The sequence below is a fragment of the Sitophilus oryzae genome, unplaced genomic scaffold, assembly GCF_002938485.1.
Source record: "Sitophilus oryzae breed Bouriz unplaced genomic scaffold, Soryzae_2.0 scaffold_165_pilon_pilon, whole genome shotgun sequence".
NCBI classification, from domain to species: domain Eukaryota; kingdom Metazoa; phylum Arthropoda; class Insecta; order Coleoptera; family Curculionidae; genus Sitophilus; species Sitophilus oryzae.
Window position 1 is genome coordinate 1,731,540 of NW_022146347.1, and position 20,122 is coordinate 1,751,661.

At 33.9% G+C, this 20,122-nt stretch overlaps 1 protein-coding gene across 1 annotated transcript; it reads right to left on the reverse strand.

Annotated features, from left to right (window-relative positions):
- Window positions 1–4,311: 4,311 nt before the first annotated feature.
- Window positions 4,312–19,854, reverse strand: LOC115880882. The gene is made up of 4 exons (XM_030898207.1): window positions 19,580–19,854; window positions 17,575–17,734; window positions 15,629–15,810; window positions 4,312–4,792 (listed from the first exon to the last, which is right to left on the reverse strand). The coding sequence occupies exons 2-4, from the start codon at window positions 17,699–17,701 to the stop codon at window positions 4,349–4,351; spliced, it is 753 nt and encodes a 250-aa protein (XP_030754067.1). The 5' UTR covers window positions 17,702–17,734; window positions 19,580–19,854; the 3' UTR covers window positions 4,312–4,348.
- Between the last annotated feature and the right edge of the window lie 268 nt (window positions 19,855–20,122).

Sequence of the window (20,122 nt, forward strand, 5' to 3'; positions counted from 1 at the left end):
GTCTTAATTTTACAGAATAATAACAACTAGGTAAACTAAGTGTCACTGTCTAACGGTTGCCGATCGCAATGTGAAATACTGGTGCTGCATCGAAGCGGGAAAACAATAAACTAATTCGATGCAAAAACGAGGTAGCTCTGGAGCTGCCTCCTTTTTGCACCGAACCTTTAAAGGGTATATAAGTTCATCCCATATAACATCTAAACGAATCAATGGAGCTGCCTCGTTCTTGTACCAGTCGATGGAGTGACTTCTTGTTCCTATTTTGCTATATAAAAGTGAAATTCGTAAAAAAATGGAGCTACCCCCTTTTTGCACCGGAGTCTTCAACTAATAAACGCTTTTAATAAAATCTTCATTATAAACTGAATGTTAAAGTGTAAATGAAAGTACAGTTACCACTTATGAATGGACATCGTATTAACACCACATAATATATGAAATACATATTAATTTAATAATAGTAGGTCATCTACAAATCTACACAGCAAAAAACTAAAAATCAAGAAAGTTTTCAGCAAAAGTTCAAGTGATTAAAACGATTAAAAGAAAAGTAGATGGTGCTAGAAAATACTCGTCTTCTGACACAGTTGGCAGATTGTCGATAATTACTATTTTAAGGAGCTTTATTGTCAATTATACTGGGTAAGTAAAAAAAAGCGATATCAAAAGACTGATTTTTAAAGAGAAAACAAATTTAATATTATCAAATATCATGTTAAGACACAAAAATATATTATTATTGTATGCGTTATTATTTGGACATCGAATACAGATACGGTTCTGCGAAAGTAAACTTAAAAAAAACAGTAAATACGACTCAGCAGCAGTTACAATTCATTCCCTCTTTATTCTAATACTATCCAATACTGATTTATTTCGCTGCATCGTTATGTTTTCATTATCTGCCGATGACGTGGCCAGTTAACTCTCAGCAATGCAGTTCCGCGGATAGAGGTCGATATTCAGTATCAGTACATCCATCAGTACCGGCACCAGAGAGAAGTCCGTGAATAGGTCGGGGAAGTTAGAAACTTATTGAAAGCAGGAATTATAAAATACGATCCTGCTTGGGCTGCTACAATCCTGCTTCAAATCCCAAGCCAGCCACACCTACCAATTTTGAGCTATAGTTACTTTTATTTTAGTTGCTAACTTCCCAGTTGGCCACACATGAGAAGCAGGATCGCCAAAACTGGTTCCTGCTTGCGCTGCTATACCCCTGTTGCATCCTGCTCTAAATTTCATCCCAGCAACATTTGCTGTTTTTAAGATACAGCAAGTTTAAGTCTGATTGGTAACGCAAACACAATAAAAGCAGGATGGCTGGAACAAGTTCCTGCTTTGGCTGCTATAATCCTGCCTTACCCTGCTTCAAACCCCATACCAGCCACTCTTGTCGTTTTTAAAATAGAACGAATCGATTTCTGGTAATCAGTCGCACATTAAGATTAGGAATGATTTTTTAACTTGATAAGTTTCAGCTTAGGCTGCTATTTTTTTGCTTTATTTGCCTAAAATATGTATAAGCTTCCAAGCCATAAATAATTATTCCGAACAGCTGAACAAAATAAGACAGGTTCAGTGTTCCTAACCTCAAATTTTCAAGTTTTCTACTATGAATTTGAATTTATAGTTCTCACAAGTGTGATTTGTGTTATTTTGTGTGTTTTTTTTAAAGAAACAAGTATTTTTGATGATCAATCTATCCTTAAACTTTTGTTTTTTACGTTTCTTTCCCTGCCCTAGCGGACAAGTCAGCAACAAGCTTTTATGTCATATAAATTGAGTAATGAGATTATAAGTTGATGTCACTTTTACTATTTTAAATTATTTTATGCTTTTTAGAGCATTTAAATAAAAGCTTGTTTTTAAAAATGTTTTTAAAAGCTATTATTTAATTTGCAATGTATGTATGTATTTCCCGCTGTTTTTGGATTGTTAGTTTTTGTCTCTGTCTAACACATTTGAATTGGCGGTATCGATTGTTTTTGATAAACAGTAAAATTGTCACATGATGGTCATCTTTCGTGATTTATAGTTTTTTTAGTTTTTTGTTTAATAAAAATTTCATTTTTCATAGATATTTGTTTAATGTTTTTTTTCAGTTCACATCCCCAATGAGCCCATGAGTATTCTTGCGTAATTTACTTTAGAAGAGAATACTACTTTAGAATTTACTATTTAGAAGCATTTTATATTTGATCTTTTACAGGTTACATGATTCGAAAACTCCAATTCTCCAATTCCCGTATTTCAAAAACGGCAAGAGTGGCTGGTATAGGGTTTGAAGCAGGATGAGGCAGGATTATAGCAGCAAAGCAGGAACTTGTTTCAGCCATCCTGCTCTTATTGTGTTGCTATGTGTGACGTCACCAATCAGACTTAAACTTGCTGTATCTTAAAAACAGCAAGTGTTGCTGGGATGAAATTTAGAGCAGGATGCAACAGGGGTATAGCAGCGCAAGCAGGAACCAGTTTTGGCGATCCTGCTTCTCATGTGTTGCCAACTGGGAAGTTAGCAACAAAAATAAAAGTAACTATAGCTCAAAATTGGTAGGTGTGGCTGGTTTGGGATTTGAAGCAGGATTGTATTTTATAATTCCTGCTTTCAATGAGTTGCTAACTTCCCCGATCTCCCGTGAATTCGTATCCATCCGGACTTACTCATCTCTAATCACCCATTTCCCTCAAGCATCTTCTCTTATTTCTCTTGTTTCTTCTTTTTATGCAGATTCTTACAAGACACTAGTGTTAAAATAGTCATCGCTGTCATCACTTTCCGACAATATTTTGGCTCTTTTTGTTACACAATTTCTAAGGATAAATAAGAAATTCAACACTGACAAAAGTTATGTAGTTAGTACTGGGTACTGGGTTTGAGGGTTCCCCCAAAACATCGAAGCAAAAGAATATATAAAAGTCATTTATTATTATTATTACATAAACTAACATTGGCATATCTACCATATTTTTCATTTTAAAATTAAAATATACACTTCTTGGTTAATGATGTGGTTGTAAATAAAATAGTATCTAGAGATGTTCCGACAATAATGAAACGTTTCCCTCCTCATTATGTAATATCGTTGATTGAAGAAATAAGAAGATGCGCAACCTTATGAGCTATTTCGTAACACAAAATATGGCTGAGATGTAGCTGGTGTTACCGTTATATGTCCGAGATTTAGTTTAGCTCTGCGCCGCTGCGCGCTGATCACATGAGTTGTTTACAACGCAACGGAAAAAGAATATTGTACCGTAGTTCTGCTTTCAGTCGACAGAGTGAGTGGTTGCCGGAGATAGTGTTGCCAGAACTACGGATTAATCCGTAGATTATCGGATTTTAGGTACAGTACGTTAGTAATACAGATTTTCTATAATTAAACAATTTAATATAGTATTTAAGATTAAACAATAAACGGCGTCAGAGTTCTTCATCCAAATTTTTTCAATCAAAGATATTTCCGTCAAACGTATTACAGATATTACACATTTTAATATGGCAACACTGTCGCTTTCAGTTCCACACCGTCTTCGGTATACCTTCGCTAGCAGAATTTAGAGAAAATGAGTGTTTTATGCGTTGGTCGCAGAATGAGTAGAGGCTCCACCGTACAGCACTTGAGACGTAAGAAGAAATTAAATCGCCCCATAGGTTACGTAGCTTCCCAATTCCTTCAATCAACGATAATATACTGTCACGGGCCGCTAGCGACATCTCACAATAAAATAAGAAACGCCCAACACGAACAGCAAAAAAATTCTACTAAGCCAAACTACGGCAGAACTATAAGAGAAATTTAGTGATGATGATGAAGACTGAGAGATCTATGGGTATATAAGCAGCGGGCAATGCGAGAATAAGTAGTTTTGAATCACTAATAAACAGCGAAGGCGCAGGGAATCCCACAAAAGTGGTAGAAACCGATATTTAATCGGTAGTGTATTATTGTTTTGATATAATTAATTAAGAAGGACAGTGTAGTTTAGTCATGTAATAAATTGGTTTAAGTGTTTCAATTGTGTGTTTAAATTAAGAACCCACGGAATCTGTAACAATAATATTAGTTTAAATAAACTTTATCGGATAACAAAATTCTAAACTAATTATAACCGTACATGCGCTTTGAATTAATCCTAAACCGGTTCAGTATTGCTTGATATGAATATAAAAAATACAGACCTTTAAAAAATGGAGCAAAAACTGTTTGACCTGCCGAAAATACCTGGAACGACAGGTTTTCAGTCGGCAGTTCCTCTTGCGCATTCTTGGCGTAACACTTTTGTTATCTTCAAGCTAGACGTATCGACTGCACGCCCGACCTAACAAACTATTTATACATCGTTATCTGACTAGCTTCAGAAGGAATACTAAAATAATTGCGAAAGAGACGAAATAAAAATATAACGCGTGTTGCCGATAATAACCATAGTTCCTCGGATCGGCTTCTGTAATAAGCTTTTGCTGGCGGATCGCTTTGTGTTGGTCCGATAATCTTGTGGAGACAAGACGAAATATGCGGATGCGGTTGTTTGAACAAAGTATTTTAGCCGGCCGAAGAGTAGATATGGTATGGAAAGTTATATGAAGACGGCGCAAAGTGGAATGATAATGAAAACGATTGGATTTGCTTCGCTGTCCGGTGCCAGAAATTCGCTTGTGGCTCTTTGGTCGAATGGCCAAGGAAGCATCTCGTTCGCGTGCTTCTAATAATATTCGACGTCTTCTGCATATTTCCATATTCAAGTACAAGGCGGTTAAATCATGGTCGCAAACATGTAGTGTCATCTATATACCCCGCATGAAACGAAAATGATTTTATTAATTGGTAGATCATTTTATGTTATACAGGGTAAGTCTTAAATAAGTGCAAATATTTTTAAGAGTAGTACATTTCGACTTCAGAGACACGTCTTTTAAAATTAAAGTAAATTTATGGATTTTTTTTTAAATTTATAGTTAAAAACATAATATGGCAACATTTGCAAGAAAGAAAAACCAGAAAAGATCTAGTGGTTCTCAAAATTTGAACAATTTTTTTTTAATTTTCAAAATAAAATATCTCCGTTATTTTGAACTTATTTGAAAAACGGCAAAGAGAAATTATGTTTCTTATAGGGAGATCTACCAGCCCTGAAAATATTTGCACATATTTAAGACCGATCCTGTATATAAATTTTGATTGACTTTGTTAATCAATAATTAATTGTTAAAACTGTTAAAATTAATAACAAAAAAAACTGATATAGTGTAAATATACCAAATAATTGTCTAGTTCAAAATTCACTCGTTTTTATTCTCATCTATCTTTCGTCTATACGACTGGTTCAAAGGGTGTCTAGTGAGATGACAGTACTTTGCCGTGACTGATGATGCCATGAATACATGACAGTGGCAGTCGTGTCATTTCAATTCAAAGGTAAATTATATTTTCCTATCATGTCTTCTAATTTGTGGTTATGCTTTTTACTTTCATGTTATATGTGCTAGAACATTTTTTTAAATTTACTACTTTATTATAAATACAATATTTATAGAGAAACATGAGTTTCTAAAGCTGTTTCCATTTTCGAAATTTGTTTTGTTTGGTTGAAAATCAAGATATTTTTTATTTTTGTGTACCTATGTTATTATTATTTAGAATACTGGCTTGAATCTAGAACAAGTATATTTAGAGTTAGAAAAATATAACTTTTTTCTTTTGTAATCCTAAAAACGTCATTAGTTTTTAATAAAAACTTAATAAAAAGCCGCCATATTTAATTGCAAAAACGCCCCATATTTTACATGGTTAATAATGTAAATAATACTCAATATTTTTTATCAAAGGAAATCTGCTAAAATGTAAAAAATGTGTGATTTATTAATGATATATTTTACAGTGTATTCACGTTTAGTTTATGAATCATTTTCAATTATTAGTTTATTTTTAGTAAGCATTTGAAAGGGTGAATAACATTACCGGAAACCCGTCATAACTTGAGCAAAATATTAATTGTACCGATGAAAAGTATACAGTAAGACATTTAATTTCGTTTTTTTAAACATTACCATCCTTAAATTTTCGTATTCTTATTATACAAGTAATCTAATCTAAACTAAAAAATTAGAGAAACAGAAAGAAAGGAAGTATATCAAACGGTAACGCTTTTTGAGCTTGTACCAAAAAAAAATATTTCAGACTGTAACTTAAACGCGAGACCTTACTAGGTACAAAAAACCCAGCCCTCTTAAAACCATCAAACTATAATGAATTAGGGCAACGGTCCAGATACACCTAAAAAATTCGATCGTGCTATTGTTCAAAGACGGGGAAACATTTATTAAAACAAGAGGTAGAGAGAGAATAAGCTTCGGCGAGTGCAGATCCAAAAATGCCCTTATGCCATCCATGCTGCTCGCCATATTGGCGCTTAGGTCTGGTTTGGTTGCAGCACGAATGTTATCAATAAGTAATAATAACAGCTGATAATTCTAATTTGTCTATTTTCGTCCTATTGTTATTCCAAATTTCTAGGTTTATCACGATTAGTTTGAACTTATAAACTGATATAAATGGCTTTGTATTTGTATTCTACTGAACTGTTATAGTAATTTTACTATTAACAGTATTTTTTGTATCCGTATCTTGATAAAATGATTATTATTCTTTCGTAATATGTAATACTACTCTGTGTCCTACACTATAATGTGTATCCTATACTGTGTCCTACTGTCCTATAGTAATGTAAACGCAATATTGAATTGAGATTGAAAGAATTGAGTAGACACGACAAAGGACCCAGGTAATAGATGTCATCTACAGAATCAAATTCCTCAAGTGGCAATGGGCAGGACCCCTGGCAAGAAGGACGGACAACAGATGGACCACAAAAATTACAGCAAATGTACCCACGAGGAATTAAGAGACCTAGAAGAAAACCAAACCTGAGATGGGACGATGACATTAGGAAATTAGTAGGGATAGATAGCTTGGGCTCACATAGCCAACAATCGACAACAATGGGCCCAACTACAAAGAGAGTATCTAAATATGTGAGCGAGGTTACACCATAACTGGAAATGGTTGAATAAGCTGAGAATGATGATGATGAATATTTGATTAAGTAATGAAAAAGAAAGAATGTAAAATCTACATAGAAAGCTAATATACAGGGTGTCCCAGAAATAAGTGCAAGTATTTTAACTGGTAGTATAGTTCAACCCCAAAAACACGCCTATGAGGTTTTTTTTTCGCGAAAAAAAAATTGAATATATTAAATTTTTTGAAAATGTTTTTGGATTTTTTTTAGTTTTAGTTAAAAATCATAATTTCTTGATAATATGGCAACATAGGTTTTAATTTACAAGAGAGAAAATCCAGAAAAGATCCAGTGGTTCTCAAAATTATAAGTAGCAAAAAATAATTATTTTTTGAAAATTTTCATAGTAAAATAACTCTGTTATTTTGGACTTATTTGAAAAAGGATAAAGAGAAAATATGTTTCTTTTATCGAGATGTACCATCCATTAAAATACGCACTTATTTCTGGGACATCCTGTATAGAAATCGCATAATCTGAAGAAAAGTCATAAACATTTATAGACTACAGGATTATAGACTGATATCAAAACAAATCTGAAAACGACATTGGACAAAAACTATTTTTAAGACTTTCAAGTAGGTATTCCAATAAAACCGATTCAGTTTCGGTGCTGGATATTTAGAGCATGTCGCACTACACCTGGTTTTTATATAAAAATATTCTCACACAGAGTTAAAAATAAACGATTAACATAAACAGGACGCCGCACCGTATCGCTGCCAAAATACTGATGTCACAGCTAACAAACAAGTCGCTAAGGTACCTAAATTGTTGCGATTTATTGCGATACAGGAGTACACAAAAATATTTTTATTTGGTTAGATTTCATACAAACTATTCCATTATGGAAAATAAAAACCAGTCTGTCTAACAAGTCGGGGAAGATTTCAACAGAAGACATCCAAAAAATGACAGAAAATACATAATGTCTGTATAATCCTCTTGTTGGATAGACTTATTGAGAGTGAAAATGAATATGTAAAAGCAAAAAATCATGTGAAAATCCTGGTTAAAAAATATGGGATGTTTTTCATATTAAAATTTTTGATGTGACGTTCCCCCACAAATTTATTTTGTTACAAGGGGGTAACCTAAAATAACAATATCGACATATTTCAACAAACGGCTCGCTCAAGAAAATTGAACTTTAGTGACAACGTTCTAAGGGTCGTTCGACTTAGTGTTACATACTTCGGATTTACTCTGATATGTACGGGTTTTTAAAGTGTCTGGGGTTTTTAAAGGCTGGAGTTTCAAAAAATGTCCAGGAAATCTAATCGTAAAATAATTTAACTTGTTGAATATTTTAATCACACACATCTACTGTCAGTGTTCGAAAGTATCCATCTCTATCTGATCTTTTCTATTTCGTTTTCTGTGCGCTCCTGGATGTGAATTATTTCGTCTTTTTTTAGTTATGATTACGTGCGTTGATTGAAGAAATAAGATGCGCAACCCCTTATTGGCGATTTCGTGGCACAAAATCTGCTTTAGTTTAGCTCTGCGCCCCTGCGCGCTGATGAGTTGCTAAGTCATTTACAGAGCAGCGGATAAAGAATACTGTACAGTAGTTCTGCTTTCAGTCAACAGAGTGAGTGGTTTCTGGAGACAATGTTGCCAGAATTACTGATAAATCCGTAGATTTGCGGATTTTGGGTACAGTACGTTGATAATGCGGATTTTCTATCAATAAACAATTTAATATAATATATGATTAGACAAAGAACGGCGTCAGAGTTGGCTTAGGAATGAAGATCACTGTTATCTCATATGTAAAATAGTATGATAAATGTCAATATTCGTCATTTCCAAGCAAACTAAACGACTTTTTTCGATCATACGATATATTCAGTACCTATAAAAGAATTTTTATTTTTGTAGTTTATTCTCTGTTTAACACGAATACATTTTCAGTACATAAAGGCGGATTTTTCATCCAAAGATATTTTCGTCAAATGTATTACGGATATTACACATTTTAATATGCCAACAATGTCGCTTTCAGTTCCACACCGTCTTCGATATGCCTTCGCTGGCCGAATTAGCGAAAATAAGTGTTGGGTTGACCGCAGAAGGATTAGTGTCTCTACCGTACAGCACTTGAGACGTGAAGAGAAATCAAATTAGCCTTGTCACGAATTGGCCCATTAGGTTGCGTATCTTCCCAATTCTTTCAATCAACGTTACGTGCGTCTTATGAATATATCATAAAATATCAATCCCATCGTCATCATCTGCCCAACAAGCGGATCAATGCATTATGATTCACAAGTAAATTGTCATTTTTTGAATATCACCTGTTGACATTTTTCTCATTCGTTAGACATATGCCATGCAAACTGTATATGCAATCATGCAAACTGTATATGTGTAGTAACTAAAGATATGCTTAAAGTTTTCTCTTCCATTAAAAAGGATAATCCAGTTCTAACGTAATTCGTAACATATGCAGTACAAATCTTAGTACTGCTCACAAAGGCAAAAGTGTATATTTAACACTATTTCAACTTCAAGTCTGTCGGTTGTTCCAACGAGTCAGGGAAACAACCGTCAGACGACATCCAAAAAATGACAGTAAATGTAATTTAAATGTGACTTAAAATGACAGACAACTCTGTCAGATATTCTCTCATTAGACAGACTACATAAATGAATTCATAATTTTTAGCCAAGTCCGGTTTTTAGAACTCACTTGTCCTGAATTTCCAAAAACTAGTATAGAAACCCTATTTCGACTGCAACTTAGAAATATTTTCGGAAACCAATCAGGCTCGTCCAAAAGCTAGACAAAACAATTTCATTCCTGGACCGCCTTGTAACTCTCTTGGCGCATCAACCGAACAGGAAGGCATATCGAACAGCCAGCAGGGTCAACGTATAAATCCACAACGAAGGAATTAAGGCTTTGTGTTTTTTGTCGGCGTAGAGCGAGCGAAACATGCGAGAATGACTATTAGACCACGAAACGAAAATTTACATAAACATTATGACTTAAAGATTGGCCGGACGCCAGACTAAATATTTCAGTGCGGCCACATTTAAAGTTTGAAGGTAAAGGGCGACGAGAAGTGTGTACACTATGCTAAAAAAATATAAACATATACAGGGTGAGTCTTAAATAAGTGCAAATATTTTCAAGCCTGGTAAGTCCAATCTTTGGTCTAATATAATCGAGTTATTCAAGTTTGAAAACATAATTTATTTAAGAAAAAATTTAGAGCCCAACCACCGGATTTTTTTTCTGTATTTTTCATCCCTTTCAGTGCCGTAACCATATACTAAAGCCCTGGTAATATCAGAGATTAAGAAATTATACCGTGCGAAAATTTGTTGTGAACAGGCAGTTCTAGAAAGTTTTTTAAAAGATATAGAGGAAAATTTAAAAGAAAATGAACGATATTTGATACTAAATATTTCTAAAAGCAGCTTTTGTTTTCAAACGTCGCAACAGCAGTGGCGGATACTGAGTGGGGGCCCATGGGGCCCGGGCCCCCCCCTAAAATCTATAAATTAAAAATAATTAGGTAAAATATTAGGCTTTCGGGTCAAAAATGGTGCCCTAAATAGCATATTCTACATTACTTTTTATTTGGGCCCCTCCTAAAATATATTCCTGTATCCGCCCCTGCACAAAAGTATTAGTTTTTGCGACGTGACTGACAATATAAAAGTTATTTTAACGCCTAGGCATAAAAGTAAATCACTTTTACGCCTATGTATAAAAGTACGGAAATATATTATTAAACCCAGGGGCGGGAAAGTGAAATAGCCAAAGCGGTTCCACCGTTTCCACGGAAATTTTTAGGTTAAGAAGTTGCTACTAGTTATTGCCAGATGGCGTTAAATTAGAATTTTTTTTGTAGTTTCCATAGTTTCCAACGGCCATTGTCATACTATTGTCAAATTCTCAAAAAATATTGTTGTTGTCATAGCCAATCATAATATTATCAAATGATCAAAACGTTTCTCAAACTATAATTTGTTATATGCGTTTTAATTAGACAATTCCTTTTGTTTGTGGCCCTAAAAATATAATGTAAAGTCTTTTATTTTTGCCATCATTTAAGTACCTATTTATATTTACTCCATTTACAAAACTTTGGGCGTATTACGTTGGTCTTGTTTTATTATAATAAACGATGTTTAAATATTTGACTTATAAATAAAAACTTTAAATAATAAATAATATTTACACATGTTTGGCTTTAATTTTATTTAATAATTTTATTGTATAAATTATACTGTTAAATCTTATTTTTTACACATCACAACGATACTTGTCATTAGTATTGTTGAATTTGTGTAAAAAATAAGGAATGGAAATTGCGAAGAGATCCGTTAAGATATGTATATAAGGCGCTCGACAGTTTCAGTTTTTGAATAGTGATCTATAAATAGCGAACTATAACAAGTTTGCGAAGAGTTTTTAAAAACTTCGTTGTGCCTTGTAATCAGTACAGGCTGTGTGTATATAGTTGGAAAATAAATTCATTAAGTGATTTATCATTTATCAAGTGCATTTTAAATCGTGGACCCACGGGATCCGTAACAATTGGTGTCAGAAGTGGGATTCAAGAGGACTTTTTTTTAATTTTAAAAAGAAATAAAGTGGATTTTGAAGATTTTAGACCGGATTTGAGAATTTTTATGGTTGGAACTAGAGAAAAAGAGAAGAAAATGGAGGAAGTAATCAAGTTATTAGGCGATTTTATGGAGAATATAGCAAGAGAAAAGGCAGAAGAATAAGAAAGATTACGCAAAGAACGAGAAGAGCGAGCCCGATTAGCAAGAGAGACAGAAGAGGAACAAGACCGCCTACAAACAATACTTCAAGATAATTCATCAAGAGAAAATTGACCGGCTTGAGAAAATATTAAGCAATTTGGAAATTCGATTGGAGAAGCGACGTTATAGAGAACGACATCTCAAAAAAATCAACATCAAAAAAATCAAGAAATTAGACAAAAACGGTTGGAGAAAATTGTTGAAGATTTAGAAGTGCGTCGCCAGAAGGACAGAATTGAAGATCAGGACCGCATGCAGAAAAGTCTCAAAAATTCGTTAAGTGTTTTATCGTGCATTTTGAATTGTGGACCCACGGAATCCGTAATATTTTTCATTTTTACTAGAATACTAAATTTATGAGATGCAGAATTTGCAGAATTTTATGAAGAAAAAAATGAGAAACTTTATCCTTTTATCTGGTAACCTTGATACTACTAAATATCTTCATACATATACTAATTCATGTTTAGTGTTATATCGTGCCAATAGATAAACATTCAAGCTTTAGTACTTGTAAAATGTAAAAAATCGACAATAAAACGACCAACGGTCAGGTACTGTTTCCTACTTTAACATTACCAAACAGGTAATTTAAATACTCCAATAATAACAGAACCATCCAAATCGTACAGAACAAAGTTAATTATAGGCATCGTAAAAACAAACAGACTGTAAATATCGTAAAAATAACGCGGTCTTCAATAAAATATATAACTAAAATATTGTAATAAAGGTACGTTCTTTTAATGAGATTTGGCAACGAAAAGAAACAAAACTGAATTTTATTTGTTTTAAATAAAAATATACTATTTTCACATTAATTTTATACATTGTAGTGGACAAAAATACTGTTGCAAATAAATATCTTTTGAAATTATGAACAATTATTTATTGCTACCATATGTTACCAAAGGTAAATAAAAATTTGATTTACTGTTTTTAAGTTGTCAAATCAAAAATAACTTTTATATTGTCATTAACTCAATAAGACAAATAATTTTATACCAGATTTGTGTCTACATGTATAAGAAAACACTAGTATATTAATTTTAGAAGTTGTAGACCAAATAATACTACGTAATAATATTGTTACGATCAACGATGTATATACAAAATATTTTGATCGACTGCCGGGGCGTCATCTTTCTGGAGATCATAGAAATAATTCAACGGTGGTTCCTACATCTAAAGTGCCACCTAGCGGAAAAATTCGAATGGTGCACCATCTCTTGGACAATATAGGAAACCCAATTATAAATAAAAGAATTTTCTAGTTTAGAAGTTACCGGAAATATCATCTGTAGTATATAAAGAGCGGCGAGCGTGAAATTTGAATAAATCTGAATTAGTTTTGAAGAAACCAGAAAAAGGAGAAATTGTTTTTTTTTAATTATTGTTAGTAGTTATAATTAAGTTGTTTATATAATAAATCAGTTAAGTGTTTTATCGTGTGCTTGTTTAACTAAGGACCTACCGATTCCGTAACAATACCAATGTAAAGATATCTAGAATTAAAAAAAATTAAACAAATTAAATACTATTATATTGGCTCCATTCACGTGTAGAAAGAACAGTTAATTCAGAACAGCTGATACATAGTAAATAAAAATGTATTTCTATTATGCTAATTTTGCTGTGAAGGTCAGTAATAATAAATAAACAATAACATATCGTTTCAGATACATACATAAATATTTCCAGTGCAATATTATCATGTGCAACATGAACCTTAAATGGGTATTTTAGATTCCATTAAAACATAAATAGCTGTTTACTAATTTAATGAATATACTCATATTTCTAATCTGTTCTGAGAATCGCAATTAGAAAAATTTACAGTTATATGCGTGATTTTTGTGTGGTCGGCTATATTTCTTCTTGTATAGTTTCAAAATAAAACAGAGAACTATAAAATTATTTTTACGATATATCAAGGTGATGGAAATGTTATAAAGTTTAAGTTTTAAACAGCTCGAGTCCAGATATTTCTTAATAAAATAAAAATGAAAAAATATATGTTTTTCAACGATAGACAATATTTATGACCCATTTTGATTTCATTAAAGCAACAGATATTTTTAGCAAACCTTATAAAGGTGCGTATTCATTATCCGAACGAACGAACGAACGAACGAACGAATGAAAATGCGGTATATTTAGACGGGGACCGAACGCATGCGGCCGTTCGTTCGTTCGTTCGCTCGACCATCCGTTTCGAGTCGGTACATCAAAGGCGTTCGCCAACAAATACCTCTGGTCTTCTCGTGCGGTCCTATCGTACGGTCCCCGTCCATACCACTAGCGAACATTCGTTCGTTCGTTCGGATAATGAATACGCACCTTAAAGGTGCGTATTCATTATCCGAACGAACGAACGAATGAAAGTGCGGTATATTTAGACGGGGACCGAACGCATGCGGCCGTTCGTTCGTTCGTTCGCTCGACCATCCGTTTCGAGTCGGTACATCAAAGGCGTTCGCCAACAAATGCCTCCGGTCTTCTCGTGCGGTCCTATCGTACGGTCCCCGTCCATACCACTAGCGAACATTCGTTCGTTCGTTCGTTCGTTCGGATAATGAATACGCACCTTAAAGGTGCGTATTCATTATCCGAACGAACGAACGAATGAAAGTGCGGTATATTTAGACGGGGACCGAACGCATGCGGCCGTTCGTTCGTTCGTTCGCTCGACCATCCGTTTCGAGTCGGTACATCAAAGGCGTTCGCCAACAAATACCTCCGGTCTTCTCGTGCGGTCTCTATCGTACGGTCCCCGTCCATACCACTAGCGAACATTCGTTCGTTCGTTCGATAATGAATACGCACCTTAAAGGTGCGTATTCATTATCCGAACGAACGAACGAATGAAAGTGCGGTATATTTAGACGGGGACCGAACGCATGCGGCCGTTCGTTCGTTCGTTCGCTCGACCATCCGTTTCGAGTCGGTACATCAAAGGCGTTCGCCAACAAATACCTCCGGTCTTCTCGTGCGGTCCTATCGTACGGTCCCCGTCCATACCACTAGCGAACATTCGTTCGTTCGTTCGGATAATGAATACGCACCTTAAAGATGCGTATTCATTATCCGAACGAACGAACGAATGAAAGTGCGGTATATTTAGACGGGGACCGAACGCATGCGGCCGTTCGTTCGTTCGTTCGCTCGACCATCCGTTTCGAGTCGGTACATCAAAGGCGTTCGCCAACAAATGCCTCCGGTCTTCTCGTGGTCCTATCGTACGGCCCCCGTCCATACCACTAGCGAACATTCGTTCGTTCGTTCGGATAATGAATACGCACCTTAATGTGTCATGCTTGACACAATAAGATTCCTTTCATTTTTGAACCGCAAAACATTAAATATCATATTGTACCGCCTTTATCGATCCATTGTCTTCATTTGATTAATTCAACTTTCAACATATTCTTACCGATATCTTTGACTATTCATGAAATGAAAAAAACGAAATTCACTTCAATTTTAGTGGTTTGGTTGAATTAAAAAAACCGTAATACTAAATATTGTTGTCTTCGTAGATAAATATCAGATGACATTTAAAACCTCAGATAGTATCTAGATCTGACACCTCATTGTACAGTAAAAAGGTAGCTTTATATAGTGGTAATATTGAATGATATTAAGAACTTGTAATTTTTTTATGTACATATCAACAAATTATGTTATTAAAATTTAATGTTAATTAACAAAAATATACATGATCAAACAAACAAGGGAACAAAAAAATAAATACCGAAAATCCCACCTCGTCATACGTCGATGAACCCTCATAGTCGCTGTCAGTCCAATAACTCGAACTATCTCTATTTTCATAGCTATAATTATCATAACTATCGTTCCTATCTTTATATTTAACCTTTTCTTCGCTTTCCTCCTTAATAACCTCCTTTTTTACGCTAAAATCGCTATTGGCTTCTGGAAAATATATCGCTAATTAATGTAAATGTTTAACGTTTCACCACGGTTAAGATTTATTATATTTGCGTTAGTAAATCATCGCTCGGTATTACGTTCTGCATATTTTACATTGATGAATACCTGTATTCTTTATTTTATTATAAACTATTCTAGAAAACAAATCTTAAACATTTGTGCGTAACAGTTATAGATGGCTTTAAGGCGCATTTATCAAGTCAACTGATCAAGGCACTTGAATTCATTTCTCATGAATGTAATATGACAGTCTAAACTCGACAAATCATACTGAATGTACATGTTACGCTTAAAGTCCGATATCCGGTTAATGTTGACATTAACAGGTTAATGTTGTTGGTTTTAACCGGGTAATGTCGATATTAACCGAATATCCTTAATCGTAACATACCTATATATGAAACACACAGAAAAAAATTCCACTCCTCCAACTCCTAGTGGATGACATACCAAGAATGTACACTTGTGAGAAACACCTCACTGTAGTATTGAGCAATAAAAAAGATTGGAAGAAACAAATGTTTGCTATAAATAAAATTTTGGAAATAAATGTTTGCTCAGCATGTACGAGTAAAAGACCATACCATGACGTGGTATACTGATACTTCCAAATACAAAGCAGGGACAGGAATAGGAGTATTCCTATAGTACATCCTACGCTATTGAAAGATACGTCCAACTTATCTTAAATAGGAACTATCGGAAACAAGAAAGAGCCATCTTATCCGATAGTCACGCAGCATTAAGAGCGATAAACTTAGGAACCATTAATTCGAAGTTGGTCAAAGAATGCCTAGAGAACAAACCTGACAATGCCTGCTGAACAAATCAGGCAAAAAAATAAAGTCCTCCTACTCTGGGTGCCACCTCACTAAGGGACAGAAGGCAATGAAAAAGCAAACGATCTAGATAGAAAAGAAGCAAACACTCCACTAACTGGACTAGAACCGTTCTGCTTTCCAAGTGGAAATTAACTTAAAGCGGAACTCAAGAGCCTGGAAGACTCCATCCGTCATCTGGAATAGGAATTACAATTTTCGCAGTTTGAAAGTACAGCCTTATGCATTTTGAAGCAACTAGCAGAAGCTTTTTGATATCAAATGTGTGAATACGGAATATTCTTTCAAATCAATTGAGTTCCTGTGACTTGATAGTTCACTTGACTTGCGAAAACACCCCCTTCTAATAAAATAAAAATACAAGGTATCCGTAAAAAGATATTGCCAGTAGTTTATATTTTTTATCCAACTGTACACCTATAATATTTTTCCACAACCAAGATGAGCGACTTTAAAATTTAGTTTTCAACAAAAATACATTTTTGAAATTTTGGGAAAGAAAAAGAACATTGAAAGATTAATTTATAAACCAACTGAGAATTCTATTAATTTTATGCATTTAAGCAAAAAAACTATAATAAAAAACAATGTCATAAAATACAATAATGCGTGATTTAATAAATGTAATATTAATACTTTCTTGTTAAGAATAGCTTAATAAGTATGCAAATTAAACACTTGATACTGAATAACATTAAAATACAATTTTCTATTTGTATAGGCACCTTAACATAAACGTGCGTTTGGAAAAAAAATCAAAACGTTAGTTACGTTAGTTTCTGTCCCTTGTCTAGTTTTTAATTCTGTGAACTTTCTTGACAGTCGTGGAGAAATATTAATAAACATAATATAAATTTGTTGCGGGTTTAATACCGATGGCAATGTAAATATGTGACTCTGTACAAACCTTTTTTTCTGGGAGCGGTCGGTAATGCAGAAAACAAAGCTTGAGCGAATATCCTCGACGCAGCTTTTCTTTGAGATGCGGACCAAAAATTTTTCGAGGCAGCGGTGGTGTCCAGAGAGGTGGTCATTGTGACGAATTAAACTCAGCTTAAAACAGTCAACTGTTCATACATAATTAATTAATAAGAAGGAAATATTTCATTATCTGATAAGCATTCCAATGAGCCTTTTGTGAACGACTTAACTACTTTTTTCGTTAAAAAATCGGCACCACCTAAAAAAGCTTCCTCCATAGAGGTGGGTAAAACTTTTTCCAAAAAAATAAAGATTTTTCAAAATAAGTCTAATAATTCCGAACAGCAAGTCCTAAATTAAATTTTGTAAACTTCCCAATTTAGTCAACACATGTCCCATTTACAGGGGTTTTCAATTTTACTATAAAAGGTAGACACGAAAAAAATATGGTGCGTCTGAAAAGTGGCTCACCACTATAACTTTTTTTATTATTTCAGATAATAAAACGAGATTTGGTGTGTTAATATATGACATAAATTAAGATTGATTGACGTATTCAATAATTGTTTTCGGTCACTTCCTGTTTCACAGGAAATGGCTTCCAATTTTGATTTTTTAAATAACGCCTTCGGTATTTTTTTATTTTATTCCATAGAAAATGACATTTTCAATAGAATGACGTATCTCATGTCAACTTTTGACATTTTCGCACATTCATTTTCGAACGACATTTTGACTCGAAATACCAAGTGGGTAGTATCAAATTAATCGTAAAAAAATACTTTTTCCAAATATGCTAACGATTCACCCTCGTTCCACTTGAAAAAATTGATATATGATTAAAAATACGATTTGGGCATCTTTAAACCGACCAGTACAGGACATGAATAATACTAGACTATCAAATCTATTTTTCCAAGGCTCCTTGATTAAAAATTTGTGTTTTTAACACAGTCATGGAGTCATGGCATTCTAGATTGAAATTTAAAATACCATTTTTTAAGCGAGAATGTCAAAAGTTCACATATGACATGTCATTCTTTTGAGAGTGTCATTTTCTATCGAATAAAGTAAAAAAATACTGAGTGTGCTATTTAAAGATCAAAAGTTGTAGTCATTTTCGGCGAAACGGAAGTAACCGAAAACAATTGAATACGTCAATCAATCCTAATTTAAGTCATATACCAACATACCAAATCTCATTTTTTTATCTAAAAAAAAATATAATTAATAATAATTATAAAATAAAAAAAGTTATACGGGTGAGCCACTTTTTAGACGCACCCGGTACATAAAACTAATAAAAACAATGTGAAACAATTAAAATTGTAATTTTTATTTAATTCTGCATTATTTATATTAACCCTCTGCCACGGCACTGGCAAAATAGCTTTAGTGTCAACTGGTAACAATTTTGTTCCTAGTGTCATTAGTCCTTGTATTCTTTAGTCACTTGTTTTTCGTAATAAACAGTCCATCACAATAGTTTATTTTAAAAGTTACAGCTGTTTCAAAAAGCGCATGCCCAGATTAGTATTAACTATATTCAGGTCCCACACAAAACAATGAATGTCAAAGGGCACACTAATAATAAAACTAACAAATGCTTGTTACCCTTTAGTAATTAAAAAAAGTATACCTAATAATACTTAAAATTACAGTGAAGATAATCATATGCGTCAAAACAAAAAATCAAACGTGACCCTAAAAAAGAACGCATAGCGAAGAATATGCGCATGTGTAGAATACAGACAACTATCAAATATACTTTAGAAATAAAGTCCAAAATATATCTCCTTGTTGTTAATTGTTTAATGTATATTTATATATCAATTATATTTAATAAATGGTGCCGATTATTAATACTCTTATACGTCGCTATCATTATTTATCATATTTAGTAAATAGAAATGTGTCATGTATACAATTAATGCATTAATTTTAGAGCTTCGCAATAGTTTCTTCTGCAAAATATACATATTTAAACTTACGCTACAAGAACAATATATCGAATGCGACCACAATGCCACCTGTCTGGTTTAAACGACGAACTAAATTCGCACCAACGCAGTAACTTAGGTAAGGGTGGTAACGACGTCATCCCCGGTCATCGTGGCGACCCCTATCGCGGCTGACCGTCTCATCGGGAGGCGCGCACGCACACATGCGAGTAGCCGCTCACTGACTCAATTTCGAAAAACGCGACGGCCGGCCAAAAATAGATCGCGCTCTGGCAACGAACCAGTCTAGAGTAGGCGCGCCGACTGGCTACAGATATATATTTGTGCATTACACCGAAACAAAAATAAGTGGTTGTACAAAAAGAACGGACGAAAAACATACGCATTCCGCGTGCAGACATGCCTCTGGTATTCCTGGAATTTATCAATTTAGAAAAAAAAACTTCTTACCTTTGTTAATTAAAATCATATAAATTGTCGATACGAGAAAAAAATAAGTGGATAAACACGCATTCCGCGTGCAGACACAACCGTTTGGAATTTACGAATAAAGAAAAAACTTCTTAATATTAA